This window comes from Trichosurus vulpecula, chromosome 7, assembly GCF_011100635.1.
Source record: "Trichosurus vulpecula isolate mTriVul1 chromosome 7, mTriVul1.pri, whole genome shotgun sequence".
Lineage (NCBI taxonomy): Eukaryota > Metazoa > Chordata > Mammalia > Diprotodontia > Phalangeridae > Trichosurus > Trichosurus vulpecula.
This window is the reverse complement of record NC_050579.1, coordinates 264,237,169-264,262,979: the sequence shown is the minus strand read 5'-3', so window position 1 is coordinate 264,262,979 and position 25,811 is coordinate 264,237,169. Positions and strand designations below refer to the sequence as shown.

General features: G+C 38.0%; 1 protein-coding gene and 1 pseudogene across 1 annotated transcript; one reads left to right on the top strand and one right to left on the bottom strand.

Annotated features, from left to right (window-relative positions):
* Window positions 1-1,708: 1,708 nt before the first annotated feature.
* On the bottom strand, window positions 1,709-2,638 carry LOC118856955 (putative olfactory receptor 2W6). Its single transcript, XM_036767527.1, has one exon. The coding sequence runs from the start codon at window positions 2,636-2,638 to the stop codon at window positions 1,709-1,711; it is 930 nt and encodes a 309-aa protein (XP_036623422.1).
* Window positions 2,639-3,244: 606 nt separating this feature from the next.
* LOC118857957 lies at window positions 3,245-5,594 on the top strand (annotated as a pseudogene).
* The last annotated feature ends 20,217 nt before the right edge of the window (window positions 5,595-25,811 follow it).

The window sequence follows — 25,811 nt, the reverse complement described above, 5'->3', positions numbered from 1 at the left end:
AAGTAATGAATCCAGCTGTACTCCAGCCTGGTCATAACACACTTGTAGTAGTTTATTCATTTCTCGTTACCACATTTTAAGAGGAACATTAACAAACTAAAGTACAGCAGAGAAGTGTGAGTCTGAAAACTATACCATATGAGGAATGGTTAAAGGAATTGGAGATATCTAACCTGGAGATGAAACTTCAGGGAGACATAATCATTGTCTTCAAATATTTAACAAGTAACCAAGTTATCTGGCATTTTCCCAGGACTAAGATCATAGAATTTAAAGCCAGAAGGACATTTAAAGATTATGGATTGAGGATGAATGGATATATATAAAGAGAGGGAAAGAGACAGGAGGAGAGGGGGAGAGAATGGAGGGGGGGAGAGAGAGAGACAGAGAGAGAGAGGGAGGGAGGGAGAGACAGAGAGAGAGAGAGAGAGAGAGATACATATATACAAATGTATGCATGTATGTATTGCATCTCAATATGGGAAGGAACTTCTGAACAGTTAAAGGTCCTAAACAATGGAATAAGTTGCCTTCGGCGATTTTCAGTACACTATCATCAGAAGGATCAACTAAAACCTCGACACCTATGAGCCACAGATGCTGTAGGAGAGATGTCTGTATTGTTAGGAAGCTGATTTCTAAGGTTTTCCCAGCTTTAAAATGCTATGATTATAATGTCTATTTTATACTCCAATACTATTACAGGGTGACTATGAGGATTTAACAATATATTGTATATAGACAATGTAAACTACTAGATTCCAGTATCCTTATCTATGATAGCTAAACCTATTGAGTAAGAAATTACAAGTCTATTTGATTGCATGATCATTTGTCTGCACCAGTGGTGTCAATCTCTATTAGAAACAGAGTCCACTAAAACGTATATAAGGATTCCTGCTGCTCCATATTGATTTAGAAAACTACATATCAACATATTCTATTATATTTTTATTGATTTTCTTAAATATTTTGCAGTTACAATTTATTCTGGTTCTGGCTGCTCTTGGGAAGGCTTCTGGCCATGTGATTGACCCTGCTGGCCTAAACCATGCCAAAAATTTGGATACTCTGAAATGCTTCTGTTATTGTTATCAAGTAGCAAAAGATGTCTGGAACAAACCATAATTACCACTAATGACAAATTCACATGTTTCTACCTTACAAATTATAAATCAGTATGTGCCTTTTAAACAAGTAACTTTCAAGTTTCTCATATAAGCCTTTTTTCTTATTGTTCTTCACATATGGAAATCTCTGTGTTTGTCAATAATTGTTAGGTTTGAAAGGAAAAAAAAAGTTTTTTTTCAAAAGAAAAAATACCTTTGTTCTGCACTTAGAATCACAGAAGATGATTTCCAAATCTATTTGTTCAGTACCACTCTGAAACTGTAACTCTTCTCCTCCCTACATGTCTTGCTTTGACAGGATCTCACAACTGAAGTCAAGTAGTCCAGGTTACTGAACATTAGACAATCTATGGCAGAGAGTTCTTATTGCCCTCTTAGATTATTCATGAAGACTTACAGAGAACCTGGGTTCAAGTGCTGTTTTCAACAAATCACTCAGGCTCTCTAGGTCCCAGTTTCCTTATTTATGAAAAGTGTTGGGTGGGAGGGGGGGAAGGGAGGGGACTAAAGAGTTTCTATGGTCCCATCCACGTCTAACATATATGACCTTATGAGCTATTTCCAGTTCCTATAACTCACTAGGTTTGATCTGTACCCATCACTTTCTTCATTGCCCTGTTTATATCTTTATTTCTCAGTGTATATATCAAAGGGTTAAGGGTGGGAGCTATAATGGTATAGATAAGGGCCAGGAACTTGGCTTGGTCTTGAGAATAATTGTTCTTGGGCTGAAGATACATTGACATTATAGTCCCATAAAACAATGAAACCACCACCAAGTGTGATGCACAGGTCCCAAAAGCCTTCCTCTGTCCCTCAGCTGAGCTTATTTTTGCCACTGCCCAAGCAATGCAGGCATACGAGGTGAGGATGATAGAGACAGGGACGGCCAGAATGATGAGGCGAGCAATGAACATTTTGAAGTCCATTGACCTAGTGTCTACACAAGATAGCTTGATAATAACAAGCAGCTCACAAATGAAATGGTCTACCTGGCGGTGGCCACACAATGGCAACACCATGGCCAAAGATGACTGAAGGAGTGAATTAACAAAGCCTGAGGACCAGGAAGCAGCTGCCAGGAGATGGCAGAGCCGAGGATGCATGATGGTGGAATAGTGCAGGGGCCAGCAGACAGCAACGTAGCGGTCCACAGCCATCACAGCAAGAAGCACACATTCAGTAGATCCAAGAGCCAAAGCTACTGAACATTGGACCAAGCAGCCAATATAACTGATTCTCTTATTATGTCCCCAGATGTTCATCAGCATTTGCGGGACAATGCTGGTTGTGAAACAGATGTCCAAGAAGGAGAGGTTTCTGAGGAAGAAGTACATAGGAGTGTGGAGCCGAGAGTCCAGAAAAGTTAAGATAACAATGGTCGTGTTGCCCATCAATGTAATGGTGTAGGATACAAAGACAAGTAATGAAAGACTCAATTCTAACTGAGGTTGGTCAGAAAAGCCCATTAAGATGAAATATCCTCCTGAGCTTTCATTAGCTTCCATTCTCTGCTCATTTTTCACCTCCTGCAGTCAGATGAGTTTGTACCTACAAAATGTCTAAACAAACAGCTAAAAGGTGAAAATCTGATCAATTAGCTGGTTGGTATTATGACATATGGTATCACTCTATGGATAAAACCCAGTTTTCACATAATGAAAAATGACAACGTCAGCACCTAGTCTCCCCCAGTGAAATCAACTGAATTATCTGGTTTTGTAGAATTGTATTTCCACTATCTTATGGCACCAAGAGGACAAAACTTATCAAATTTAAGTAACATGAACTGCTCTCTTTTCTTGAATTTTGTTGGCCTCTCCTCAAATCAATAGGGCTTCATGATACAAATATTGCTTCCACAAAGCCTTGCCTTCCTGCTTGGGAAAATTAGAGAGGTGAAGATCAGAAGCAGAAAAGCAAGAAATCTGACATGAAGAGCCAGGTTGGAGGAATACTCATTTGGTATCAGATAGGGGAGATTCTTGACCAGGTGTGGGCCAGATGATATGGCTTCTGAAGTTCTTCCCAGTTCTCACATTCTGTGATTTAATTATTAAGTCCATCACATAGCATACTTGATTCCCTTTTCAGGAAGATAGTGAAAGGGCGAAATGATAGCAAGAAAAGAAAGGGCTGGGACAAACGGATTCTATAAGTTACCAGAAGGTGAGTGGCCAGCACTAATTTTAGTTAGTGCTAGGAAGGACATGTTCATGGGTTTCAAGTACACCCTCACAATAATCATGCCAGTGCATGCTATTCATCAAAAGGGAGACTTTCTAAAAGACTGTCACTATACAACCATGCTTATACATATATACACAGAAACTTAACCATTTCCACTGCACTCAATACAAGTGAAAATGGGGCCTCCTGCTATTTGAAGAGAAAGAACTCAAAAATACAGTATAAAGGGCTTCATTTTGTTTTGTTTTGAGTTCATTTTCCAAATAATCTTTAGTATCCAGAAGGATACTAAAGGATCCTCTTTCACATAGGAACTAACAGAACCCTAGAAAGGCTACTGCTCCATTTTTTGTTTTTGAGAGCCTGCATCTTTTATTTTTGGAAATTCAAAAGGAATAAAAACAACTCACCCTCATATGCTGCCTCCAGATTGCAGGACTTAGGCCCCAGATACTAAAATGTTTTCTATCACCCCTTCCACATCTGTTCAAAGTCCATCTAGTGAGAGAAAAATAAGATAGATATGGCAGAAAAAGTAGAGTTTTGAGAGGGAAGGCTAAGGGGTCATAGAGTGAGTGCAGTACCTGGAAGCAAAAGGCCCAGATTTTAAAACAGACTCCAGTACTTACCAGCTGGGTGACTTTGAACAAGTCATTTAACCTCTGTGGAACTCGGTTTCTTCTTCTGTAAAGTGGAAGTAATAGTGCTTTCATTATGTAGCTCACCAGGTTGTTCTGAGGCTCAAATGAGACAAAGAACACAAAGTTCTTTCGACTAAAAATATTATGCAGATGTCACCTATCATGCAAATCCAGACGTGCAGCTGACATTTTTTTCAGTCCTCATTCCCCCTGACATGCATGCAGCGGTGCACTCCTCTGACCACTCCCCCCTTTTTGGAGCCCTCTCTTTTACCAGATTTCACAACACCAATGCTGCTCGGGGGAGGGGGGCGGGGAGGGGGCGGTCTCTTCCTAACTCACCAGCTATTCCTTCATCCCTTCCACTGACTCTCCCTTATGCTCTACTTTCTTAAACAGAGATGGATCAAAAGGCCTGGTCCTCAACTCTCTGCTGCTCTGTATTTGCTATCTCGCTAGTATTAATCCTGTCTTCCATTCTAGAGTCTGTGTAGATAATTCCCAAATCTATGGTTCTAGCCCTCACAACTCCCACCCTCCCATCCCCACTTTGGTGCATATCTCCAGCTAGATATCTTGCAATGTATCTAAAAGCAGAATCCCTATTTCCTCCAAAATAAGATCTGACAGCTCCTCTGGCGCGGGAGGTCGGGTAGTCCGCCCCCTACTATGCGACAAGGAGTGGATCTGGCCGCCTCCTCCGCGCTGCTGTCTCTGCCCGGTGCTGCCGTCACCTAGCCCGGCGCAGTGGCCAGGTAGGAAGGAGTGGAGCCCGGCCCCGCGGGGGCAGCCTGGGCCTCGCCAGCAGGACCCGCCCACAGCCAGACCCGGAGGCTGAGGCGGCAGCGGCGGCGGCGGCGGCGGCGGCGGAGAGGCAGAAGGGAAAATGGCTGCACAATTGAAAAAGCTCTTGCAGATGCTAAAGCCCTTGTTAAATGACTAAGATACCATGACAATGCAGCAGAATCTCTAAATGAACAAACTACAAGTCGCAACAAGAGAGTTAGAAGCAATCAAACGGTATCAAGAAGAAATTCAAGAACTTAACGAGGTTGTGATCTACATTAGTTACGAAAATTCAGCAGGAACACAGACAGATCAGAAACTGGAGCACGAAAATAAAGAATTACGCGCATCTCTTGAAGAACAGCAGTCTGCTTTAGAACTCATACTGAGCAAGTACCGAGAGAAGACGTTTAGGTTGTTAATGGCCAGCAAAAAGGATGACCCAGATATTAGAATGAAGCTAAAGGAGCAACATTCCAAGACTGACAAGGTGCACCATCACAGCCCTGAAGGGATCTTCCTTGGTGCACCTCCACGAATCCTTGAAGCAACTCAACATGGCCTGGAGAGAAGGCACTTGGAAGCAAATCTGAATGAATTACGAGTACATGTGGACCAGATTACTGAAATGGCAGCAGTAAATGAGGAAAGCTAGTGAAATTGATGAGCAGCAGGGTTGCAAGGAGCAGGAACAATTTTTCAGCTTGAACAGGAAAACAGAGGTTTGGGAGAAATCCTTCAAATAACTCGAGTATCATTCCTGAGCCTCAAGAAAGATGATGCATCAGAGAGTACATCTTTGTCAGCATTGGTAACCAGCAGTGATTTGAGCCTGAGGAAGAGCTAAAGAACGTGGAAAATCACTGAGCTTCTGTTGCACAGCTCCTAATAAGGAACCAGGATTTACTTAAAAAGTTGTTACTGAATTGAGCATCAGAAAAATCACAATCTTAAATCAGTCCTTCACACTGGCAAATGACATTTTAAAAGATATTAGCAGAAGATCAATATTTGGTTGTCATTGACTTTATTATTCCTATAAAAAATTTAAATAGGAAAGTGGAAACTTTAAGCCATTGTTATTAGGTAAACCAATAAAAATTCTCATCTATAGAAACTACTGATTATACTAGGCCCTTGCCATGCTGTTATATTTCTTAACTTTTTTTATCCAAAAATTAAAAATATATGTATATATATACACATATATATTTATATATAAAGCTCTACATAGAATTATGCAGTTATGCCATTTTCAAAAAATCCACATTTTCTTAGCTTGGACTTATAAAAAAGGAAATGTGTCCATTCCCAAATTTGATCTCTGTTTGCCATTATATTTGGTATTATATTATATATATTTGGTACATATATTATATATATATTTGGTATATATATTATTTGGTATTATATTTTACATGTACTGGGCCTACCTTTACATTTCTTAAGAAATGCCTTTCAAAGATGTTGAGATTTTAAAAAAAAAAATTTAAAGATTGATAATGTTTTGATTTTGTGGTATAGGCCATAAATTGGGTATGTGTTTGGTCTTCATGCCTAGATCCTAAGAGCTGCTTTGTTTTAGCCAGCAATGTACCATAGCTGATTATGACATTTTGGGTAATAACTGTCCATAACTTACTGAAGGTGAAGAAATGTAGAAACTATATTTTCAGTAATGAAAAAGAAAGCTATGCTACTTTCTGAGAAAGAAAATCATATGGAAGATAAGATTATTCAGTAGGTTGAACTACTACTTCAAAGGGGGGAAAGGTTATGTTTGGATGACTGAATAAATATTAATTTGGTCAGATTTGTTTTCTGGTTGATTTTAGGAATATATTAACCTATCCATTATCCAGCTGTCCCAGTCGGAAGGCCTGATATTATAACAAGTCAGGAATAAAGAGATTTGAACCGGGAAAAAAAAAAAACAATGCATTTATTTTAGCCTTTTTAATAGTAAACATCAACTTTCACCCAGTTTATAAAAAGAAACTTTTATTCCTTATAAAGGCTTGTTTTTCTTATTAGATGCCAACAAGAGCAAAGAAACTATAATTGTAGCACTCCCTGAATCTGCCCTTGTACTCATCAGTTGTGCATAAGTTTCATATTTTTTATGGCCATCATACTGAAACAGATATTTGGGAATAGTTCATTTTCTTGGATTTTATATAAACTGCAAGTTATTTACTACCACAGTGTGAATTTTCAAAATAAAAAACCAAGTAAAGAAGCAAAATAAGTTTGGGCCATTATTTAAATAGACAATAAAGTAGAAACCAAGCTTTCTCAAATTAGCACACATTGCAAATTTTATTTAGATCATCTGTTGAAGAAATACTACTCATAGCAGAATCTATTAGTGTGCAAAGACTCTTATATTGCTAAGGGTAAAAGCAACAACTATTTACTCAAACTTACTTTCCCAAATACTGGGTGTTTCTTTTTTGTTTAAAATAAAACAAAAGCTTATTCCAGAGGGTTTAGTGAAGATTTTCAATTAAAAAATATTTTTTTCCTTAAAATTGTTCAGTAACTGTCTTCTATCTTATTTTGATTAAGAAGCAATATTTGACTTGGTGGCAGATTTCTCCAAATAATTTTCATTTTATCCCATTTAACTTAAGAAAATAAAACAAGCTGCACTGCTAAGATTTAGTATACGGCAATCTTGAGACAGCTATTATTAAAAAATGCTTGAAGAGTATTTTTGTAAATAAAGTTCTGATTTATCTCTTCTTGCATGTCATACATATATTGTTTTTTGAGATTTAATTTTAGGGTTTGCAGAGTTTCATTTTGTGTAATAAATTTTCATCACATACGTATTATTTTCGTAATCCAGAAGCTTGAGATGTATATTTGGAATATGTACTGTATAATTTTATCAATAAAGATGATTGATAAAATTTAAAAAAAAAACAAGATCTTACTCTTAGCTTCTCAATCTCTCACAATGACATTATGAGTTTCTGTCAACCAGTCTCCAAAACCCAGAGTCATCCTCAAGTTCTCTCCCTCCTTCTACTATACCCAATCAGTCAATCATTCATAATTCTCACTGGCTTCCCATCTTTTCCATATCACTGATGCCATCTTAGTCATGCCACGCTTTCTCATCACACTCTAGTCACCAACACATATCAAGTGTACTGATCCACTATAAACCAATCCTCTTCTCATTGTTGGGATTCCAGATATACTCCAGTAGATTTTCTGCTGCAATCAGCCCCTATTTGGTTGAGCTCATTGATACAGCCCTGACACACAAAAGCATCTCCAGTCCCATTCTCCCTACTATGCTGACACCTGAATTCCTAAAATATTTAGTGCCTGTAACACTTATTTGTCACCTAGAATACAACAAAATCCAGAAAGGCTTACTGAATACTATATTGCACCTAGAGTCAGGAGACCTGAGCCTGAATCCCACTATAAATATTTAATAGCAGGTCACAGGCACTTCCTTAACTTGTCAGAACTTTACTTTCCTCATCTGTAAGATGAGAATAATATTCATAATATCTATGTACATTGTAGTAGTAAGGAAAGCATTTGGCAAACTTTCAAAAGGGCACAATAAAAATGGAAGATGATGATATTTCTTCCAACCTTGATTCCAAAGCCTTCACAGTCCTCTTCTCCTCCTGCCTTTCTGAACGTTGCTTGTCCTTCATTGGCTGTGCATGTTCTTCCCCACAATTTAATGGAATCAAGAATCTGTCCTCACCTCTCTTATCTTCTATCTCTGTCCACTTAGGAGTGTCTATATGTTCCTTGACTGTCCTTGGAGACTCATCAATGCTACTTTACACCCTGAGCTTACTCCTTTAGAATAAGGAAAATAACTCCTCTGTTCCTCCCATATATCACTTCATCTTCCATCCGCTCTGGCCATCCAACATTGCTGGATTCATTCTCTCCTCCCCTCTGCCTTTCTTTAAGATGCAGATCGACTATGATCATCTGCATTTTCCTTTCCTGATCTCCCACCCACCCAACTTCTAGGGCCTTCCTTCCCAAACTGCCTGGTAATGAACTGTTTTGTTTGGGCTTACATTCATTCACTCAATAATTATATTGTATTTATAGATGTACTTGTAATCTCTCTCAAAATTTAAGCCTCTTTCAGGTTGGAATTATTTCACTCTTTTTACTTGCATCCCCAAGGTATAGCACAGTACCTGACAAATAATAGCTGCTTTAAAATATGCTCACTGGTTAATTGATTAGGAGTGAAACATGTAGCTGTGGGGGGGGGGGGGGAGGTTAGAATTTTTTAGCTGAAGTTCACTATCCAATTCAGATAAAACCCATTTTGTTTTCAGTTATACTAAGTTCTAATCAACAGAAATGGAGGCAGAAATAGGCTAGTATCTAGGCTCTGGGATGGCAAGAGCTGCCTTATTTAAGCTTTATATCATTCATGTTTCCCTTATTACCTGTCACAGGTGTTTAACATCTTTTCTGCAGTCACTTTGTTCTCAAGTTTCCTACTCCTACCTCATTTGTAGAATATTTTCCTCTATAATTTCATTCACTTCCTCAGCTACCAATTCCTTTGCAGACAGCTGTCTCCTCCAGTAGTGGCCCATCTTCTGAACTACAAACTCATGTTTCCAGCCACCTTTGAATTATCTCTACCTATACAATCCACAAGAGCATCAAATTCAACATGTCCAAACTGGAATTTTGTTCCCTATCAAATCAGCTGTTTGTTCTGACTTCTGTTCCTCTCTTTGTCTCCTACATTTGTAACCTTGTCTTTGATTCTTCCTTCTTTCTGACCTCTCAGAAAGTTTTGTGCCTTCCTTAGGTAAGAGTCATCACAGTGGGGTGGCTGGAAATAGAGTCTTTGTTCCTACTCAGGGACTGAGAGTTCTTGGCTCTGCCCAAAAGGGTTAAAGCCAGGGTTCCCTAGACTAGCTTTTATGAGTCTTCAAGATTAGAAAGATACATGAGTATACTGAATAATTCTCTAATAAACTCCTTTTTTTTCTTCTGAAGCATTCCCCAAGTACCCAAGTCCCTCAGTGATCAATTAGCATAAAACTTTTACAGACCTAGAGAAGTACGGAAAGAAATCCCTGAAGTGTTGGAATCTCTCTGAATAGTGAGAACACTTCAATGTATTCAGTTATCATTCTGCATATTTAATTTCCCATTACATGATAGACAACTTGGACAAAGGGGGAGGTAATAATTACTTACATGGAAGATAAAGCACCTCCCTTTTAAAAATCATTCATATTTAGTTCAGTTGGCATGTTTAGTCTAATTCAAGGAGACATGATTGTGTTAAAGTACAAATTCATTTGTTTGATTGCTTTAAATTTCGTCATTATTTTATATAGTTGTTCAGTCGATTTTGTCATGAAGTCTACTTCATTTGACTTCAGACATTTTTCCACCATACCCACCCTGTTGTCAATCGGTTTTCTACCTATCTCTTACAAAATGAATCTTATGTTTTGGTGTAGCCTTGTAAAATATGTTTCACATTTTCATATACTCATAACTTACATACATGTTATTTCTGAAGGCCTCTAGAGGAAAACACATGTAGAATATATACAATCACAGATGGTATGAAGTTGTTGAAAATCTGCCCTTTTATTATTTATAACCTTGTCCTCCATACTCTGTTCCATTACAATGAAAAGAGCACTGGCTCTGAGAGCAGAAGACATGCATTCAAATGCCATCTCTTACACGGAGAACCTTGACTGGCTTAAACCTAACTGATAGACAGAATCCTAGGCTGGGTTTCAGGCAGGGATGGTGGTAAATTTTTAACAACCACTCACAAAAAAAAAATGTGCACACAACGAACTTTTAAGCTTAATCTCCATTATTGACATTTTCTCCATCACTTTCTTAAGTCTAGACTCTAGACCATCAACAAATTATTAAATCAAGCTCTGATTGGTGATGTTTGCTGAGTTCAGCTCACACTGAAAATTTAACAATTGGCTGGACAGTGGTTAAAGCTGGCTCCAGCACACCTCTGGTGTTAGGGTATTATATATTATATATCATATATTATATACTATATTGGTAATATGTATTTTAGTTTTTGTTTAGATTACTAATCACCTGGAGAAATCATTCTGCCTCTCTGGGATTCAATTTCCTCACCTGTATAATTGAATATTCTGTTAAAAGCTGGGAATACAATGATTTATCAAATATAATGGCTGCCCTCAAAAAATCCTCTATTAGAATAAATACAATGTGTGCTCAAAAAATCATGAAGCAAATTAGATAATTAACTGCAAAAGATAATGTCTTTGAAATGAGATGCATGAGAGATCTTCAAAACTTGCTCAGCTTATGAATCTCAGAGGACTTCTTCACCTCCAATTCGTAAGTTCCTTCCTAGAAACTCCATTTCAAGGAGAGAAGAGGAGAGAAGGGAAGGGAAGGGGAGAGGAGAAGATAGCCTTACTCACACAAAAGAATTTGCTTCTATCATCACACAGGGGAAAAAAATGAGGAATGAAGAATATCTATTAAACATGCTGTTAATTAGGAAAGCTATAGTGTTTTCTATATGTGTTTGTGTGTGTATGGGTACATGCATGGACATATAGCATCTGAAAATGGATTGATTTTGACTTTAACTCTGCCCATGTTTATTTCCCTAATTTGTTTTCTTAACATCCTTTTTTTTTGGGTGGGGGGGGGGAGTGGTAAATACTATTTTGTTTTTTCCAATTACATGCAAAGATAGTTTTCGACATTCATTTTTTATATGATTTTTAGTTTCAAATTTTTTTCTTCCTCCCAATCCACCCCCACCCAAGACAGCAAACAATATGATATAGGCTGGGGCTGTCCAACCTTAGGTTTTTATTGAAACAATAGACAACATATTTTGATTTGCCATTTTAGTGAGTGCTCTGTGGTAGCTTGGCTTCCCATCCTAAAGCATTTATGTAAATTTCTGTGCTTGTAGGAGGGCTGGATAAATTGCACTGTGGACTACATGCTGCATGTGGCTCATCGGCCGCACTTTGGACAGCCCTGATATAAGCTATACATTTGCAGATACAATATACATATACAATCTGATATAGGTTAAAAATGTAAACATATTTCCATATCACTCATGTTGTGAAAGAAGAAACAGAACGTAAAGGAAAAATCACAAAAAACAAAGTGAAAATAGTGTACTTTGATCTGCATTCAGATTCCATAGTTCTTTCTCTGGATATGGATAGCATTTTCCATCATTAGTTTTTTGAAATTGTCTTGGATCATTGTATTGCTGAGAAGAGCTAAGTCAATCATACTTGATCATCACACAATGTGGCTGTTAGTGCATACAATGTTCTCCTGGTTCTGCTCACTTCACCCAGCCTCAGTTTGTGTTTAGTCTTTCCAGGTTTTTCTGAAATCCACCTGTTCATCATTTCTTATAGCACAATAGTATTCCATTACATTCATATACCACAACTTGTTCAGCCATTCCCCGACTGATGGGCATCCCTTCAATTTCCAATTCTTTACCACCACAAAAAGAGCTGTTATAAATATTTTTGTACATGTAGGTCCTTTCCCCTTTTTTATGATCTCTTTGTGATACAGACCTAGTAGTGGTATTGCTGGAAAAAGAGAATGATTATCTCCTACCTAATTCACAAGAGTGTGGTGAAGAATAAATGAATAGTCATTATGCATAATTTGACTACCCTTTGGGTATAGTCCCATATTACTCTCCAGAATGGTTGGATCAGTTCACAACTCTATCAACAATGCATTAGTGTCCCAATTTTCCCATATCATCTCCAACATTTGTCATTTTCCTTTTCTGTCATATTAGTTAATCTGATAGTTGTGTTGTTTTGAATTGCATTTCTCTAATCAATAGTGATTTAGAGCATTTTTTATGACTATACATAGCTTTAATATCTTCATCTGAAAACTGCCCTTAACATTCTTTTTTCTAGAATTTCTAAAACTATAAGGATAATGGTGGCAGTCGACAGTAAGAAAGCTGATATTCTCCATTACATTTCACTTAATTCTCTCTGCCAATAAATAAATATATATATATGTGTATGTGTGTGTATACATACATATAAATATGCACATATATGGTCAATATATGTATTTCCATATTCCCTTTCCATTTCTCTTTTAGTGGCCCCAAACTTCTTCCAGAAACAAAAGCCCATCTTTTTTCATACCAATATACAATATTCTACCGTTTTATTGCAAGGCCATGAATCATTGAAGAATACAGTCATTGAGGAATTAAAAATGAATGTTATGCCAAGGATAATAGGGAGATTCATAGTGGGTACAAACAAGCTGTGCAACATATAATAAGTTTAGGGGACTTGAGTGAACATTCTTAGGGAAATGCCTGCTTGAAATGAAGATGGGCTGGTCATGTGGCAAGAGTGAGAAATAATTTTGGGGTGGCCCATGGGAACATGATGTCAGGAGACAGCATAGTAGTCCTCCAGAATCTTGGGTGGAATCCTTGTGGTGAACTTCTGAGAGAACACAAAAAAGAATCTGATAGGAAATGGCAAACCACTCCAGAATCTTTGCCAAGAAAACCCCAAATGGGGTCACAAAGAGTCAGATACAACTGAATAACAAAATAGAGTTGACATTTATGTAGCATGTTAAAGTTTATAAGGGATGCTACATACACTTTCAGATTTTAGTCAAAATTGTTATTTTCCCCATTTTCAGAGGGAGAATATAAAAATCACTGAGGTTTGGAGACTTGACTAGAATCCCTCATGTAATAAAATGCTAGAGGTGGGATTTGATCCTAAGTCTTTTTTTATTCCAAAGCTAGCAATCTATGCATTCTATATAATATTGCCTTTAAGAAAGAAAAGAGGAGTGACTAGTGACTGACCTAGGAAAATGCTGGTAACTAGAGGGAAAGAGAAAGAAGTCAGATTTTTTGACAACAGAAGTTGTCAGAGGCAATAAAAGAGTAGAGGTCATGAAAACCCAGAGGAGAGAGGGTTTCAAGAAAAGAGGGCTATAAAATGCAAATAAGAGATCATGAAGGTGAAGATTCAGAAAATGATTGGATATAGATAGACGGAAGTCATCGATATTGGAGTGGTCAGGTTTGGTGAAATAATAACGGCAGTAACTAAATTACAAAAGGCTAAGGGCAGACTTGTGCCATATGAAAATGGGAGACAACAAGACTGCCCATATTGAACATCAAATGGCAGAAAGCAGCAGTTCTCGAACTTCTGGATCTTTATGACTCCTTTACATTCTTAAAAATTTGAAAGACCCCAAAGAGCTTTAATTATGTGGGTGAAATATACTGATATTTACCATATTCAAAATTAGAATGTATACATTTTTAAAATATTTATTCATTTAAAAAAAATAATAAACCCATTGTATGTTAACATAGATAACACATCTTCGTGAAAATAATTATATTTTCCGAAACAAAAAATATTGAGAAGAGGAGCATTGTTTTACATAGTTTTACAAATTTCTTTAATGTCTGGTTTCATAGAAGGTAGTAAGATTCTCATATTTGCTTCCACATTCAATCTGCTATAATATGTTATTTTGGTTGAAGGATGTTAAGAAAATCTAGTCTGACACAGACATGTAGTTGGCAAGGAGAAAAGTAATTTAATGGGCAAATAATTTCTTTTATTATTATTAAAATGGTTTTAGCACCATAGAACCCCTCAAGGTACTTGAGGACACCCAGGAGTCTATGAACCACACTTTGAACCACTAATAGGACAAAAATTTGAGGAAAAATAATGGAATAGCGTGATATATTCAAAAGCGTAAAGTGGAATGGGCACTGTATTTGGAGTCAGAAGGCCTGGTTTTTATCCCTAGTTCTCATAATTATTAGTTGTGTGACATAAGGCAAAGCAATTAGGTAATTAGAGTCCTAATTCTTCACTTGGAAAAAGAGAATGATTATCTCCTACCTAATTCACAAGAGTGTGGTGAAGAATAAATGAATAGTCATTAATTGTTCAATGTTTCAGTGGAATTTTCCAATTGAATGACCCCAGGGATCTGTGTTTAACTAATTGCTATTTGTCTCCTTTTTCAATGATCTGGATAAAGAAATAGATGGCATACTTTTCAAATTGGCAAAATCTGGCAGGGGGGTTTAATATACTAAGTGGCAAAGTCAGAATCCAAAAATGTATTTAATGAACTAGAAGGCTTTCCAAAAGTTGGAAAACTTAATAGGAATAAATCATTCTCACACATATAAGAAATGGAAAGCATGGACAGACAGCAGTTCATCTAGGGAAAAAAATTCAGATATTTATTGTACTTCACACTTGATATGAGTAAGTAGCCTAATATGGCAGCCAAACATCAAATTCGTTCTTTATGCAGCTGTGTAATATGCAGGAGCGGAGATAACTTGTTGGTGTACTAAAGAGGGCACTGGGCTTAGAGTCAAGAAAATGCGACCATCCTGTCTCAGAGACTTAAATGGACAAGACACACAGCTGCTTACCCTAGGCAGACATACTCCGTGCCTTAGTTTTCTCATCTATAAAAACAAGGAGTTGGACTTGATGGCTGCTAAGGGTTCTTTCTGGGGCAGCTTAGGTGGTACAATGGATAGAGTGCCAGGCCTGAGCCATCTTCATGAATTCAGATCCGCTCTCAGACACTTCCTAGCTCTGTGAAGCTAGTCGAGACTGATAGAGGGAATGTGCTCTTAAGGAATGAGAGATTTCTGTTAATGGAATCCTAACCATGCAGAAACAAGTATCCTCATTTGTATACCCAGAATTACACAGTGAATGAAACTAGACTAAACTCTGAAGGTTTTTGAGCAAGGAAGGAACACGACCAGGCCAAAAGGAAAATTACACAACTAGTGTGAAGAAAGGGTGGAGGGAGAAAGGCAGAGTGGTTCAATGGTAAGGGTGCTGTGTTTTTCAGGAACTCTTCACTGAAAGCTCCAGAGAGGGTTACAGTTAAAAATTCAGGGATGAGAGTGGAAATGTTTTAAACTCCTTTCCTATCCTTAGGCAATTAAATAGGATGCTATTGGCACAATTGCCCATATCCTGAATTCCAAAATTATCTCTAGGTTCCTAGGGATAATTTAGAATTGTCCTTTAAAGCAGAGGTATCACATACATGGCCTGCCCACAGTAAGTGGGCCCTAAGTGAGGCCCAGTGGGCCAGATTAAAATGTAATTGAGAAAATTTTAACATTATTTTGTTAATACAATAAAATATAGATAACATCATATTTTTCAAACTAAGTTAAAATGCAGCTTGCAAGCATCCTTATGTATGGATTAGTGGCCCTGTTTTATTTGACTTTGAATCCACTGCTTTCAACTGCCTCCTCCATTGGCTTGCACCAAAAAAAATTACAAAAAACTCCATGTGGGGAAAGAGAGAGGGACAGAGAGAGAGAGAGAGAGAGAGAGAGAGAGAGAGAAATGGTGTATCTCACCCACTTAAATGAATAAAGAAACTACAGTTTACCTATCTGTCTATGCTGGTCTATTAATTGAAAGTAGTCAGTCAATAAACATTTTTCAATCACCTTCTGCCAGGAACTAAGCTAAGCCTGGGAACTGGGAATTAAAAAAAAAAAGAGGCAAAAGGCAGTCCCTGCCCTCAATAGCCAGTATGATATGCGAGACAACATGCAAATAAATATGTGCAAACTGGGGATTATGGAAATATCCATAGATAGTACTGCTGCCAATTAAAACTATAAATATGCAGATATGTAGGAGGCAAAACTCATGTTTATTATGCTTCAGCATTAGTCCAGAGTTGAAAAATTAACTGAATGTGAACAAAGATTTCTTAAAATGTGTATAATTTCCAATAACTTCAGAGAAAAAAAAGTACAATTTTTTAAACTGTAATTGCCAGTAAGAACTCCAAAAAAACAAGAGAAAGTAAAGATTTCTATGACAAAGATATGTTTTTGAGATTTACATTCCAAAGGTAACTGAAAAGAAGAAACTCTCAAAAGATCCAGTTTATAAAAAAAAAATCGCTGATATGGAGGTCAATGATTTACAACCACAGAGTAGGTATCATGAGTTATCTTATTCTTGCCAGATTTCATATCTAAATAATTGGGAGTCTTAGGAAAATGTTGGTTGTCTATTTTGTAACTCTACAACTTTCCTCACAACTGAAGTGGTCATTCTGGATCCAAAATAATAATATTAGAGAAAAAAGAATACACATCAATCTTACAGAGGTACATAGGTAAACAAAGGTGCATACAAGATAAATAAGATAGGAGAAGGAAGGCAAGGACCCTAAAATTTTCACAATGCAAGGAAGAGTAGATGCTTTCTCTTTCTTTCAAATCTACTGAGTGGGCAGCTCTATGAGCTCAGTAATCAAATCCTTTTTGATACATGCAAGCCACACTTGTTGGGGAAGGGGGAGTAAGGAAAACAGGAGAGATCAACCAGTTGCCCTTTACCAAGAAGTCAAAACATGCCTCATTGGAAGTGGCCAGAATTCAGACTTAGCATTGTGTAGGTTCCATGGAAAGTCCCCCACAAGCCCATGCCCAAGCATGCTCCATGACATAAGTTCTAATCCAACTACCTTACTCCACCTTTAGACATCAGGGAAACTTCTGATAAAGAGAGACCAGTGGTTAGAGAGAATGAGGAGATGATTGTAAAGCAAGATGTTATAGTAGCAATTTAGATTTGAAGATCTTTCCCACCCATTAATAGACCATGTGACCTGCTTATATCACAGGAAGCCTAAGTAACATGCGGTGGGAGGAAAAGGAAGTTATGCCACAGGAAATGCTGAGAGAGAGAGAAAGATGTTATGGCTGCTAACGGCTGCTAATGGCTGCCCTCGTGATTGTTAGAACTGAACAGGCTAATTTAGCTGTACTGTGAGTTTGTTTTGGGGAATACCCCAGCAGGGGGTCAGAGAGGTTTTGTGATGGTGAGGCTCTAGGCTGTGATATGGTGTTTTAAGTTCCTTGATGTTATGATAAAGTGGGCTGACTGGCTGTGGGAACTGAACATTTGGTTATGGGATATGATTTTCTGATGTCTGAATAAATTTTATACTTCTTTTACCTTCTTTATGGAGAGTCTCTCATACCTTGCAATACAAAACTACATAGCCATATTCACAATTATCACTGATGTTGTGTTTATTGCCTTACTGGTACAGATGTGAAAGACAATGGGACCAAGGGAACAAGTAGAGTGCTTAATGCTGACGAGAAGAGAGTAGAGAATAATATCAAAACATTTTGAGGCTCAGAAGAAGGAACTCACAGTGAATTGCTTCTGTTTTCTTGATAAAGAGATAATGTCCTCTGCTGAGACATGTAATAGGCTGATTAAGATTTCAGGATGCCCATTACTTCCCAATGTACCATTGATGTTTACAATAATGAACCCCTTGAGAATGCTACAAAGAACTGTATTCAATTGTTAACTCCTTTCTTTAAGGAATTTTCTTCAACCCTAAAACCATGTAGTAAGCACTGCAGCATTCTCCAGCTTACCAACTAAAAGGCACAAAAAAGCTTTGCTCACTAAATGAGTTAGTATGAAATAAGAGATAGAAATATTCACTCTCAGGATGAACTTTCATCCTTCTGTATGAAGCTAGATTCTCTAGACTTCAAAAAGATTGAAGTACCATTCCAAATATTATACAGGAATAATTTTAAATCTTTCTGCAAGAATGTAATTGCAGCATAGCTAAAGCTTTGCTTTCTACAGTAAGGCAACTGAATTGCCAACCTATATATCTAATATGAGCTTATTTCTTTTTGTGGTAATATTCATGGATTTCTGGCTGGATGTCACACACAAAAGCCAACAGATTTTCCAGGACTTCCTCCCTGTTCTTCTGGAAGTGGTTCTGGAGGACAGACATCTTCTCCAAGGTTTCCTTCTCTACTTCAGAGCTGCAACTGCCATGGCTACCAAGAGCCACAGCTTCTTTGGCTTTAAACTCTTTCTCCTTCTGAAGTCAGTACTGCTCAGTCTCAGCCCAAGCGTCTTCTTTTGCTTGCTTCAGTCTCTAGTTCTTTCTTTTGTGGGCCACCTTCTCAGTGGCCCACTTCTCCACCTGCAGCAACTGCTGGATACCCTGCAACTGGCATGGCCATGGAGACTGACATGGCCATGGCCACACTGACACTGCTAGGCCTCAACAGCTCCCAAACCTTCTTCTTCCTCCCCTCCTTCTTCTTCTGGCTGATTATGATTTAGAACAACCATTGTGGAGAAGATAATGGAAAGGAAATCAGTGAAGAATAAAAGGATTGCCTAGTGTCAGCGGGGTGCAATGGAGGTTAGTTAGCATAAATCTGTAGAGTACCAAATCAGCGTGGTTGTATGATTTTTGTCCCCTACCACAATTTACCAGTCCGTGAGTAGAAACAAAGAAGGCAGATGATGATGGTAATTCAGAGTTGGGTTTGGGGAAGCCAGAGGTAATAAGACAAAAGATCAAGTAATTCAAAGGTAGAAGGTAGAATAAAATTAAACAGATTAACTATAAGGTCAAGATTGGAAATGGAGCAAAATGAAATCAGAAAACAAATGAAGGACTGAGAAAGTAGGGAAATGTGGAATTGTTAGAGGTTGAAGTGAGCATAAAGAATACGTTAAGCAATGGGTAAAACAGGAGAGAGATGCAAAGATGTGATTAGAGTTAGCAGTTTTAGAGACAGAAAAATTGTGGGTGATGATGACAGGTTTACCTGTCCATTGAGAATAAACCTAAAACCTAAAAAGGTTTTTAGAAAGAATTTTATTGTCAGTTTGGGAGAAGAGAGAATTCAAAAAAAGGTGAGGCTTGCTCCCTAGAGGTCTCTGCAAGTTTTACATTTTATGGAGTTCAAGCAAGAGTACAAAGACCCAACAGCTGAGTGATCTTCAGGTAGGCAATTTCTGGATAAGACACCTGGGTTGCTTGAGATGTATGTCAGCAGGTAAGTCTAAACATTCAATAAAATTTGGATGCATCCAAGATACAAGATTTTGCAGGAAGTCCCAACACAACCGCTGAATGCGGTCCATGCGATCTCCAGCTCACAACAATCTCTAGTTCCCCCGGAGAGTGTCTGGAGTCAGCAAGACCTATACATCCTGAGTTAAACAATATCAAGCCACAGAAGGCTAGATTCAAATAATTTTAATAAATGATAAAGTATTTTTCCCACAAGCCATCCCTACATGTGGCTATGGCAGAGTGAAAGTGACAGTTAAGAAAGTTGACAGTACCCTGGCATCACTTACTAACACTCACATGTGGCTTTTCTGTATTCAATGTGACAGTTAAGAATGTCGGTGTACAAGAAGGAACAGCAAACTGATAACTGTTTTAAATAATCTGTAATTTCAGTTTTGTTTGCTGCAATACATTATATTGTATGAGATAATTCTAGTACAAAGTATAATAAAATTAAATGCATAATAAACCCTTTAAATCATTGATAAGTGTAAAAGTTAAATTGAAGCATTTACTGGACAAAACCACGTTACTTGCTTGTGAGCTGCGGCACTGTGTTATAACTTTGCTACATTACCTTGCTATTTGATACATAGTGTGCATTTCTCTGTCACTGTAACTATTGTAATGACAAAATTTCATCTTACTGCACAATCAAAATGACATTTAATAGGAATGAACTTTCAGAGACTTGGGCCTGGCATTCAGGTGTTTGACCTGGACCTCTCGGCTTTTACCCTATCTAATTAAATATATGCTATGTCATTAAATGCTTTTAAAACTTAAAAAAAAGAAAGTTGGTAAACTGGGAAACCAGAATAATTGTCAGCATACCAATCCTTAACATATTTCAATACTGAAGTCCTCAAGTATAAGAACAAGGGTTGGGGTGGAGAGAGATGAATTGGGGGAGTTACTGAATTCCTTGCAAAAGAAGAGAGAATGGCAAGACAACCAGCAGATAACTGCCACCAAGGTTGGTATAGTATGATAAAACAAGATGGAATTAAACAAGTTGGTAATTACTATCTTCAGAGGGCAGTTCTGGAAGGGAAAATGGGAAGAGAAATATACATGTTCCTCCTTCTGGATGACTAAGGCTGCAATGTCCTCTGTGGGGTCAAGGGGTTACATCTCTATGAGATCGAGAAGATGAAAATGAAAGGAAAATTTCTAGAATTAAGATAAGAGGGTACAAGAAAAGGGAAGATGAGGGAGGAGATGAATAGGGATTTAGGTGAGATAAGCCATGAGGATGAGGACAAAGAGGGACAACAAAGGAGGTACATAGTTCTCACTCAAGCATCATTAGAAGTGAAAGAGGTAGAAGTCTGAAGATTATAAGATAAGAATATATGAAGCCAAGATAGCAGAGTACAGGCCAATGCCCAGCTGAACTCTCCCAACGTTACCCTCCAAGCAACTTGAAAATAACATCTCAAATCAAATTTTTGATGGCAGAGCCAATAAAAGGTCAGAGGGAGATATTTTTCCATCCTAAGACATCTGTAACACTAGGGTGGGTGCAGACCCAGAGAGTGACAAGAGCACCAGCAGTGAACCTTAGAGTTTGACCTGATAGTAACAGCACCAGCAGCAACTTTGGAAGCTCTCAGCCCAGAGATAGTAAGGGGGTCAGATAACTGTTGAAAAAGACTTACAAGGGACCCTTTGTGTGTACTAGGTGCAGCTAGCACTGAATGACAACTCATAAGCAGTGCTGGGTCACAGTTCCAGGGTGGAAAGGAACACAAGGGGTCAGTCACAAGGGAGCAGGGGCCCTAGTTGAGCTTCCAAGGCAAAGAGAGGGCAAGTACTTGGAGCTGCAGGGAAGCAAGGGCCCTTCCTGGGTAAAGACCAGAGCACAGACCAGGAGAGACCACACCTTCCCCAGGATGACACCACCATGAAAGCATAAAAACTAGCCAACACTCAGAACTGGCTCTGTGAACAGCAGCATGAAAAAGGTAATGCTTTGCACAGTGCCTCCCAACCCCCAGGTGAGCAGAGCCCAACTTTAACATGAAGTTCAAGGTAAAGAAATAGGTTGGGAAAATGAAAATATGGGGGGAAATGAACTTAATCATAAAAATCTAGTGCAGTGTCGGGGAAGACCAAGACATAAACTTAGAATAAGAAAATAATGTGAAAACAGCTACAGGTAAGGCCTCAAAGAGAAATGCTAGTTGAATACAAGCCCAACAAGAATTCCTGGAAGAATTAAAGAAAGAGATGAGTAGTAGAAGAAAAATTGGGGAAGTAAATGAGAGCAATGCAAGAAAATTATGAAAAGAGATTTAAACAGCTTGGTAAAAGAAGCAAGGAAAACTACTGAAGAAAATATCACCTTAAAAAACAGAATTGGCCTTATAGTAAAACAGGAGCAAAAATTCACTGAAGAAAAGAACTCTTTAAAAAAGCATAATTGGCCAAATGGGAAAAGAGGTGCAAAAGCTCATTGAAGAAAATAATTGCTTAAAGATTAAAATTGGGCAAGTGGAAGCTAATGACTCCCTGAGACTTAAGAAACTATCAAAGTCAAAAAGAATGAAAATATCACTCCAGCACTCAAGGGAGTACTGAAGAAGAAAACCATGGAGTCTCTCCACCCAGTCTCAACATGAAAGATAAGCCACAAACTCAGAATTCTCCAAATTCCAGTCCGACTTACTTTTCCAGTAACATCTTTCTTCCAGAACTCTCTACCCAAAACCTAATATCTTTAGTTCCCCAAAATTAGTACAAGTGGATTATGAATCTCTCATTTCTATGGCAATTCTGAGGCAAAATCTTTAAAATGCTAATAACAAGCTATCTTTACAATTTACAGCTATTCAAATATCCCAAGTTGGTAATAAAAATTGAGAGGAAAATGCATGAAAATAGATTAAACAGCGAGAAAAGCCTTCCTACCAACTGCCTAGTAGCTTTTTGAAATATGAATGGCAAATTTAAACAGCTCAGAATTTACACAGATTCAAGTTTGCATATAGGTATAAAAAACACTCAATGTATAAAGCATACAGTCGTGAAATTAAATTGAAGTTTAACTCAAGCAAACCATAAGAATATCACCCTTACTCCACTTCACCCCAAGATTTTATTTCTATATAGATAGGACAACTTTATAGAGTGAAAATATAACTCCTATTTCCCTACTTATGGGAAATCTAAAGATCTCGCTAAACTAAAGGTGCCCTTCTTTTAATGTCAATTTGGCTGAGATCAGAAAAATGGATATGAAATATCAAATTTTATTTCAAAAAGGTTTTTTCATTATTTCCTAAAGAGTAGGATTCTTTTCAGCAACCTCACTTTTCAAAGAGTAGAAATTATGACTCCCTTTTCTAGAAAGAAAACTCTTCTTTTGTCGTTACCTTTCATGTAGTAATACTACCACCTACTGGAATTTTTAGGTCTTCTACAAATAAAGGCTGCTAAAGCCAGGTACCATTTGACAAAGATTTTGTAACATTTGTGAAAAAGACCTGGACACATCCCACTCAGCGTCCACCCAGGAAAATAAATCAGATAATGACAAGTAGGATGGCTCAGGGAAAGACACCTTCATGTTAGTTCTGAGAACATAGTAGAATCACAGAACTACAGAAAGTTAGAGTTTGAAAGGCGATCGAGGGATCCTTCGGTAAAACATGCTGGACGAGTGGTTCTCCACTGTCAGCTGGAAGACCTCCAACAAGGTCTAAAGACAGTCCATTCTACTTCTGGGCAGTTCTAATGATTAGGAAATTCTTTCTGACATCAGATTTAAATTTGCCCCTCCGCAGCTTCTGCCTTCCAGGAGAAACAGGACAAATCTAATTCTTCTTTCACATGACAGCTTTTCAGACGTTTGAACACAAGTATCACATTTACCCTTCTTTTCCTAGCTAAATAACCTAAGTTCCTCCTGTTACTCACAACCCAGAGGGCTCTGGGCTCAACTGGAGCTGGATTCAGTCCCTGGGAAACCTGACCCCAAAAAGAAGATGAGGCACCTTCTCTCTGGCTTGTTCCTTCCACCCAGGAGATCTGAGGAAAATCTACTGAATAAAGCTTATACACGTCTCATCTCAAGGATCTCCCCTAAAAGGAATTAATGGTATTTCTTCTAGGTAAGGTATTCAATCTACAGATTAAATATCTAGAATAGCAGAGACATGCTAGAGTCAGTTCTAAGAGCTCATGAGAGTCCCTTGTCAAATTCTCATTGTGACGATTTACACCTTGGAAAATAACAAATACTAGAAATAGGAGATAAATTTATTGTTTAAATTGTCTGAACATAAGAAAATGATGGGAAAATGTTATGCATATTAAATTTAAAGGTGCATCCAGCATGCGTTTTTCCCCAGAGAATCAGTTGTTAAATATTTTTCAGCACAACATTGCATACTCAGTATACTCAGCATACTATATTTATTTCTTCTACCACAAAACAAAATTTTAAACCATAAGGGACTCATGAGTGTGCATTAACAAATACCTAAAACAGGAAGTCATCACTAGCGATATACTTCAATAAAGTTACAGCACTTTGTGGAACTGCTGATCTGCCCAACTCACAAACCTGGGTGTCCTGGCCAGCCAATCCATGGCCTAGGTTTTGTTGGTGTTTTCAAAATCAACATCTTCCTAGGGTTTTCTCTCATATGGTAGTGGTGTTTCTTCTCCTCCAAGAAGGAAGGTAATTGTAGGGAGCACCTGCCACTAAGCAACTGGCACCAGCTCAGAAACCCCAGACTTCTCTAAATCAGCTGTTAAAGCTGGAAATGTTATCTCCGCCCCCATCCCTTTTCTTTTTCCTTTTGTGTATTTTCATCCCCCATTAGAATGGCAGTTCCTTAAGGGAAAGAATTGTCCTCCTACTTGTTTGTATTTATATTCCCTAAATTTAGCTCAGTGTCTGGTATATAGTAAAATTTTAATAGACAGTTGTTGATTGAGGTTTATTATCTTTTTGATTATCTGCTCTAGAAAATTTTTCCCATCAATGCAAACACCTTAAAGGCCTGTACTGTTTCAATGGTGTCGTATTTTCTAGCACTGGGCCTGGAAAATAGTAGGTGCCTAATAAATGCTCATTGCTTAATTGAAGTTAAGCTCGTTGTTCTATGGTTTACAGGCTCTGTTTTCTTTAAGTTTTGCAAATTGAAAAAAAAATATTTTTTTTCTATCTTAGTGATTCACTGTTTCAAATATTAATAGGAATGACTCACCAATCTTAGCTTTCAGTATCCAAGGATGTAGCTCATCCGGTCCAGAAGACATGAATTCATTAGGGAGAGAGATGCTCTGTTACTATCTCCTTATGTCTGTGTATCAATTGCTTCAACCTTTTTTGTTTTATTTCTGTGTGGGACAGGGATTTTCAAATAATAGGAGAGACATCTTTAGGAGAAACAAAGTAAATTTATTTTACAAACCTTTGCAAGATTTGAGCACACCTCCATAATGGAGGAGGTGAGGTAAAAGGGAATCTGCCTTAATTTATACTCTTAATGAAAAGATTCCCACCCACCTCTATCCCTTCTCACCATTGGCTGGGAGGTGGGCTTACAGTCTAGGCACAAAAACTAGGCAGAAGACTAAGGTTGATCTGGTCCATTCAAGTTTTCCCTATCAGAACTCAACTGCCAGGGTGGCATCTGAAAGTCTAGGAGAAGAAATGGGGTGGGGGGGGAGAGACCTTCCTGGAGCAGAGAACAAATAGCTCACAGGAAGTTAATTATCTTCTAACATCTGAGAGAGGCGGGGGGAGGGGCATGCCCACAGCTCCAGGCCCTGACCTTCCAGAATCACAAGTTCAAATCCCAAACCTCTCCTACTCCCTTAGACATACCCTGTGAAGTCTTCACAATTATCCATCCCATTCATTTCCAATGCCAGGGTAATTTTCCTCTACAGAGGAAACAGAACCATGATAAAAATCAAACAGCAGATTGTGCAGTGGTTAGAGTATGGGGCCTAGAGTCAGGAAGACCTAAGTTCAAATCCAGTCTCAGACACTAGCTTAGCTGTATGGCCCTGAAAAAGCCACTGTCTCTCCAAGAAAAACCACATTACTATTTATGAAGTTGTTTTT